Source organism: Eucalyptus grandis, chromosome 11, assembly GCF_016545825.1.
Source record: "Eucalyptus grandis isolate ANBG69807.140 chromosome 11, ASM1654582v1, whole genome shotgun sequence".
Lineage (NCBI taxonomy): Eukaryota > Viridiplantae > Streptophyta > Magnoliopsida > Myrtales > Myrtaceae > Eucalyptus > Eucalyptus grandis.
Window position 1 is genome coordinate 40,632,438 of NC_052622.1, and position 7,504 is coordinate 40,639,941.

The 7,504-nt window shown below is 42.7% G+C and overlaps 1 protein-coding gene across 1 annotated transcript; it reads right to left on the reverse strand.

Annotated features, from left to right (window-relative positions):
• Positions 1-1,064: 1,064 nt before the first annotated feature.
• On the reverse strand, positions 1,065-3,460 carry LOC104426448 (L-type lectin-domain containing receptor kinase IV.1). Its single transcript, XM_039304535.1, has one exon. It carries the CDS (start codon positions 3,360-3,362, stop codon positions 1,353-1,355), a length of 2,010 nt encoding a protein of 669 aa, XP_039160469.1. The 5' UTR covers positions 3,363-3,460; the 3' UTR covers positions 1,065-1,352.
• Between the last annotated feature and the right edge of the window lie 4,044 nt (positions 3,461-7,504).

Below are 7,504 nucleotides of genomic sequence, written 5' to 3' on the forward strand. Positions count from 1 at the left end.
TATTTTCTTGTTCTGTCTAATTTATTGATCGATCGCTTGCTTGCCGCAACACAACTCACATTGGGGAGTCTAGGAAACTAAGACTAATGAAGACTTTGAGCTTGTCCATTTACAATGAAGCTCCTTCCAAGGATGTAATGAGAAGTCACTAACGACCTGGTCGAGGACGAGAAACCCACGTACATCGTCTCCTTGATGATCGGCGAGAGATCAGCGGACAGAGATAAAAGGGGAATCTTCAGTTTCTCAACATTGCTAGGAGCTAATATGATATTGATTTGCTTTTGCGCCTTCAAAATCAACCAGAACTTGCGTCGTTTCACCGGTCATCAGGCTCTAGTTTGTGAAGACCCCAGCGGGACAACTAGTATATCCTGCAGGGGCAGATTTTACGGAGGTTGGCCGGCCCAGTGACGTCGATCTCAATGTGGTTATCATTGACATCGTGGATTTGGATTATGTCAAATAATAATGTGACAATGCGGTTCGTGGCATTACCAATGTTGGTTTCGTTGAAGAGGCCAAAATAATTACTAGGAAGAGCTCCAGGAAATACTCTATCAGGAGCTAATATGAAAGCGAACCTATAACACGCACAGGTGGATAGTCGTAAATCACATTGAAGATGAAAGTTGCGGAGAAAGAGTAGACAGATCCACTGGATGTGCTCTTGACCTTAAATTGGGTCAGCATAGAAGGCATAACTGTGCTTCTTTTGGTTGTATCGGTTACTTTAAGGAGGCCATTGCCACTGAATGCGGCTAAACCATAGAGGCTAAGATTGGTCGACCGGAAACGTGAAACTGCTGGTATGGTGAGCTAGTATAAAGTTTGCCGGGGGAGAAACTGCCGGATCAATCATGGAGAACAGGTCCAGAAGCTGGATAAATTCCCTGAATACACTACTCAGAAGATATCGTTTGACTCTCCTAGGATCAAATTGAATCTAATGCAATTTCAACTATCAGTACCTTGACTTGTGTCGCTATATTTCCTATGAATAAAAAATTCACGTGTCAATGGTGCATATATATTAGGGACTCGACTGTTAAATCATGCAAGGATTGAAACAAACTAGTAATAATTCTTATAGAAGGTGGACTTGCTCTTATACTCTGGGGGCTGACCAAAAGGGTAAACCAAAGAAGGAGGCAATTTAAGCTAATGCATCCATTCCCAAGAACATGTAAGAATATACTGCAGAGATTGGTTCGATCCATAGAATCTTAAATTACAGTTTACATATACTCACATAGTCACAAACTACGAAGACTTGATGCACAAGAACATTAGTTTGACTTTTACTTCGATTTATGAAATGTGCTTTCACTTTAATATTCCTAGCTTTAGACTTATCTTCCACCAGAGAGGACAGAGTTTGCAACAGAAGATGTCTGAGAAAACGCCTTGTCTGTGGAAGCCGGACAAGACGTGCCAGACGTACTAAAACCTTCATGATACGCATATTCCAATTTACCTTTTGAAATTCCAAGATATGATAACTCCTCTAATGCGAGGTCCCCGTCCAAGTACTGCACCACTTGACGCATGCTTGGTCTCGCAGTTGGCTGAGACTGGGAGCACAACAATCCTAGTTGCAGCACTAGCTCCACCTCCTTCGCCACAAAGTCCGTCCCTAAGTTCGGGTCTCTTGCCTCCAGAATGTCACCTTTATCCCAGCAAGAAAACACCCAGTCCACCAATATCAGGGGCTCCTCCCCTCGAGTCTCAATCGGCCTTCTTCCACAGGCAACTTCAAGCAAAAATGCCCCGAACGCGAAAACATCTGTGCTTGTAGTGGCCCTGGCAGATCGAGTGTTCTCTGGGGCTAGATATCCAAAAGTTCCCACCAAATGTGTGGTTCGAGGATCTGTACCATGATCATATAGTCTTGCAAGCCCAAAATCTCCTAACCTTCCATTTAGTTCTGAATCAAGCAAGACGTTGCTAGCTTTGATATCCCTGTGAATCACTACTTGTTCCCATCCTTCATGGAGATAAGAGAGGCCATATGCAACACCTTTGATCACTCCAAATCTTAGACTCCAACTGAGGGTCACCCTTGGTTGGTTATAGAGGTACTTGTCTAGGCTTCCATTTGGCATGTAGTCATAAACCAACAGCAGTTCACCCTTTCGACGGCAGTATCCGAGAAGTGTCACAATGTTCCGATGACGAAGCCGACCAATACTAATAATCTCGGCAATAAACTGTCTCATCCCTTGCCTCGATTCATGAGAAACTCTCTTCACTGCAATCTCAGTTTTCGAGGTAGGTAATACCCCTCTATAAACGCTACCAAAACCACCAGCTCCTAGTAGCTCCTGATCTCTGAACCCCTTTGTGGCAACATAGAGATCTTTGTACTTGAACCGATGCGGACTATAGTCACGCTCCCAATCTTCAAGAACCTCTGTGAATTTTCTTCTTTTTCTAATTGCATAAGCCATCACAAATACTACTATTGACAGAAAGAACAAGCATATGAAAGGCAGTCCAGTAGTGAGAAGAATGGATTTCTGTTTCTTTTTCATGTCGGGTAATCTAGGAAGTTGAGACAAATCAAGCCTATGAGCTTGTCCATTTACCTTAAAGCTCCATCCGAGGATATAATGAGTAGTTAAGAACGCACCGGTTGAGGAAGAGAACCCAACGTACATGTTCTCCTTGAAGATCGGCGAGAGATTGAAGGACAGAGACAAAAGGGGAGTGTTCGGTTTGTCGACATTGACTGGAGCTAATGTGACCCTGATTTGTTTCTGCACACCATCATAATCCACCCAGATTTGCAGTGCTTTACCACTAATCAGACTCAAGTTTCTGAAGCCTGGAATATTGTTTTCAGTGTATCCAGCAGGGGAAGAATTTAGAGAGAGCAGCCCATTGACATCGATCCCGACATGGTTGTCATTGATATCCTGGACTTCAGTGTTTTGAATCGTGTCAATTTCCACCGCGAAAATGTGGTTCGTGAAATTGCCATCGTTTGTTTCGTTGAAGAGACCAAAGAAATGACCAGGCCGAGCTCCAGGAAATTCTCTACGAGGAGCTACAACAAAGGTGAAACCGGGACTGCCCACAGCTGCATATTCGGGACTTATAGCGAAGACGAATGTGGTGGAGAATGAGGGGACAGCGCCATCGGGTGAGTTCTTGAACGCGATAGGGTCAGGGTAGAAGGCATGACTTACCTTCTGTTTGGTCAAGTTGGTTAACCTCAGGAGGCCATTGCCAGTGAGTGCAGCTAAACCATCGAGGCTCAGTGTCGCAGACCGGAAACCATTGTACGTGAAATCGCCGGTTTCTTGAGTCGGTGCTGTGTTTGCCAGGAGAGAAACCGCCAGAACAATCACAAATAACATGGCTGGAGGCTGAAGAAATTAGCTGAATACTCTGATGAGATAATTCGAAGTCATAATAATGATCCAACTGATTTACACAGCATTGACTCGAATGTCGTGCAATTTCAATTGTTAGTGTCCCATCCTGCGCATCCCCAACAAACCTTCAACTGATTGGTCCAAGCCTTATGATTCCACTATCGTGTGATTAACTGATTGCTCCGAGTCTTATCACCAACTTAAGGTTCTGTAATTTGCCCGTCTTTGTACGCCATTTGCAACATTTCATTCAATGGCCGAAGTAGACCGATATGTCCGTCAACGTGAGTTGATGATGTTTTGTCGTCTTCGGCATCCAATGCGAAACTATGGCCGAGGAAGCGTCACAACTAGACAAGGATGGAGGGAAGGACAGTACCCCACAAATTGCAGCAGTGTCTTTAATATCACGTATAACTCTTCCATGGTACTAAGAATGTTAGTACAATTAGGAAAGCTAAATAATTCTATCTCAGAGAACCAAATTCGGTGTTTTAAGTTACACGTGTGAAAGATCTCATATCAGAGATTTAGTGTGCTCTAAAAGAAATTATGTAACCTAATTGATGCATAACTCATTATAGCTTTTGAGTAAATGTAAATCCACTTGATACATTAATATAGAATGATACTTAGATTGAGGGAGAGCACATCTAACAAGTTTGTGCACGTGTATGTATGAGGTGTGCTAGAGATCTCTCATATTGGGAATGGAGTGTGATGTGAGCAAGAAAAGTATTAAAAAAGTCCTAAACCTTTTGCATTTGTGCCAATTTAGCCTTAAACCTTTTTTTGGTGCCGGTTAAGTCTTAAACCTTTTTATGTTGTGCCAATTTAGTTATTTCCGCCTAATTTTGGTTGGATTTTCTTAACTAGGACGTCGGCTAGCTGATGTGACCTGATCGGCTATACGACGTCCAATAATTTTAATAATATTATTATATTATTATATTTTATATTTAATATTTCTTTTCCTTTTCTTTTTTCCTTCTCCTCCTTCTTCCTCCAGCTAGTCGTCGGACCTCGGCGACTGGCTAGAGGCAACAACCGGTGAGGTCGAGGTCGACCTTGCTGGCCACCTTGCTAGTGGCTGCCAGGGTGGCCTTGCGTTAGGCGGCGAGGGTGAGCCTTGCCCGCCCTGATGCAAGGCTGCCCTCAAGGCTCGGGTGATGAGGGCGAGCCCGCCCGCTGGCGCGAGGCCGCCCTCGAGGCCCGGGTGGTGAGGCTCACCTCGCCGGATCTAGCCTCATCGGATCCGGGCGAGAGTCGAGCCTTGCCCATGGCCGGTGAGGGCGAGCCTTGCTAGCTCAGCCCAAGGAAGTGGCCTCGAGCTGGCCTTGCGCCGAGCTGGCGAGGCTCGCCCTCGTTAGCAATGGGCAAGGCTCGACCCTCACCGATTCGGCAAGGGGAGCCTCGCCACCCGGGCCTCGAGGGCAGCCTTACGTCGGGCGGGCGATGCTCGCCCTCGCCGAATTTGGCGAGGTTGAGCCTCGCCGGCCATGGGTGAGGTTTAACCCTCGCCCGATCCGGCAAGAGCGAGCCTCGCCGGCCAGCGCCCAAGCTGCCCTCGCGGCCACAGGCGAGGTGGCTGGTCGCCAAGGTCCGGTGATCGGCCGGAGGAAGAAGAGGAGAAGAAAAAAAAAGAAAAAGAAAGAAATAAATAGAAGTAAAGAAAAAAATAAAAATAAAAAGAAAAATTCAATAATATTAAAATATTATTAAAAGTTGTCCACGTTAGCGCCGATCAGACCACGTCGCCTAGCCGGCGTTCAGTTAACAAAATCTGGCCAAAATTGGTTGGAAATGATTGAATTGGAACAACGTAAAGATATTTAGGACTTAATTGGCACGAAAAAATATTTATAACTAAATTGGCACACATGCAAAATGTTTAAAACTTTTTAACACTTTTCCCAATGTAAGCAGTTACTATTATTCAAGTTGACTAATAATTCATTGATTAAGACATTTAAGTAAAGGCAGATTCAACTGCCTACAAACAAGATGAGATGGTTCAAATTTGCCTGGGTCTTTGCTAATTCTTAATACCAATTGAATATGCCCGATTACTAAGCAAAACCTCTATGGAATGTATAATCGTCATGTCTGTGTCTTAAAAGGTGACAAACGGGAAAACAATAACTTTTTTCGCCATACGCCAGGAATTGATGATATCTTTATGTTGAAAACGTATTCTGTAGCTTTGATGGTGTCGTATACCTAGGGTGGACTAAATAGTTTGTGTTAACTTAAGTCCTAAAGTTGAGCCGAATGTAAAGGAGTTGATGGCCCAACGAAGCTATGATAATGCAATTGAGCCACAAGCCCATTGATTGAATGTCTAATGACTATGAGTTCGCCGATCATGAGTTTTGATGAGCATAATTCAATTCAAGTACAAGACACGTGACGATAATCGATTAACTTGGAGTGTGCAAAAAAGTTAAATATTGAGTTAAGGAAGATCTTCAACCAGGGAACACCTGTCACTAGGGAATCTAGAGCAGGTCTATATCAAGTCTTGAGTAGTGCGCAGGTGACGACAGTTAAAATTTCATGTGGATGAAGATAAGAAGAATAAAGAAATGGTCCATTCTAAAACATAAGAAGATCAACGATAGATGATGATGATGATGAAATTATAGCAACGCATAAAAGAAGAAGAAGAAGAATCAAATCAACATTAGACTAGTCATCTCTGAAGATTGAACCCCATCAAGATATGAAGATGAGAAAGTCATACATAGCAGATCAAATTAGATTGATTCTGCCTGAGTGTGAATCTGAATTTTGGATTAAACTAGATTTCCTGATTCCAAAATTCATCTTTTTTTTTTAATAAAATCATTCTAGTGGTATTTTCCACATTTGTTTTTTTTTTTTTGTTATTTCTTCTCACACACTCTAGTCATCTCCATTAGTATCCAATGTTTAGTTTTAGCCATCGAGTAAGCATAGCTTCAAGAATGTGAGCTATTGTTTTGATTCAACAAAGTTACAAACAATTACCTTGTTATTTCCAATCTTTGTTTGTGCATCATTAGTGATTTGAATTTAATTCCTTGAGGTTTCAAAGCATTTTAGAATTCAATTACTCTTGATTTGAAGCTGAATTTAATAATTTAATTGGTCGTTAATCTTCCTCTATTGAACTTTAATTACTATTTGAAATCATTGAGTTCTTTTCTAACATGAATGGAGCTGCTTACTTGGTCAAGCACTTTGGTCAGCCTCAAATCAAGGTGGCGAGGCGCAGCGTTGAAGTAGGAGGCGAGGAGGATCCACTGTCGAGGCCAAAGGAAGACGATGAAGACCAAGACCAGGAAAATATAAAGACAGAATGATGGAGATGGCTTACTTGGATCATAACTGAGTAAGGGGAAGACACGTGCGACACAGGTGGATGATGGAGGTGGGCGACTGCGGTGTGACGGCAAGTGTTGCGGCCGCTTGCGAGGGTCAAGATCGGTGGTGGTGCATCTCTGTTCACGCCCAAAGGATAGAGAGGCTGTGACCCAACTTATTCAACCTAATTTTTTTAAATGGGCCCATTTTCAACCCCGTCTAATTCAACTTCAACTTTTGAACCCACTTTCACTCGGCCCTCTAAATATTCACAGCCCATATACAACCTTGTCATAAAAGATATGAGCCACAAAATGTATCATGGACCTATTTCGGCACCTTTAATTACCACAAGCTTACGACTATTTTTGTAACAAGATGTAACCATTATGGTGATGCTCAGAAGGTGAGTGTTAGACACCTGAAGTGCCAAAACTTGGCATGGGAGGACACTTAAGTGTCAATAGTTAGAAAAGTGATACTTTAAGTGCCAAAATTGAAGCAAAATGGATTAGTTAAGTGTCAATGACAAGAAAATCCGGCCAAATTGCATACATGGCATTTTTCGACGATATAATTTACTGAGGTGGCAAATATTTAAAAAAAAAAAAAACATACGTGGACAACGCCCATTCACAGTAGCTTGGCTGGCTTAAACGATATCGTTTTTCCTTTGTACTAAACAACATCATTTAGCTTATTTTTTTGGCTTAACCAGATCTAGTTGTTGCCACTCCTCTCCGTTCACACTCACATTCACACTAGATCTGATGTCTTTC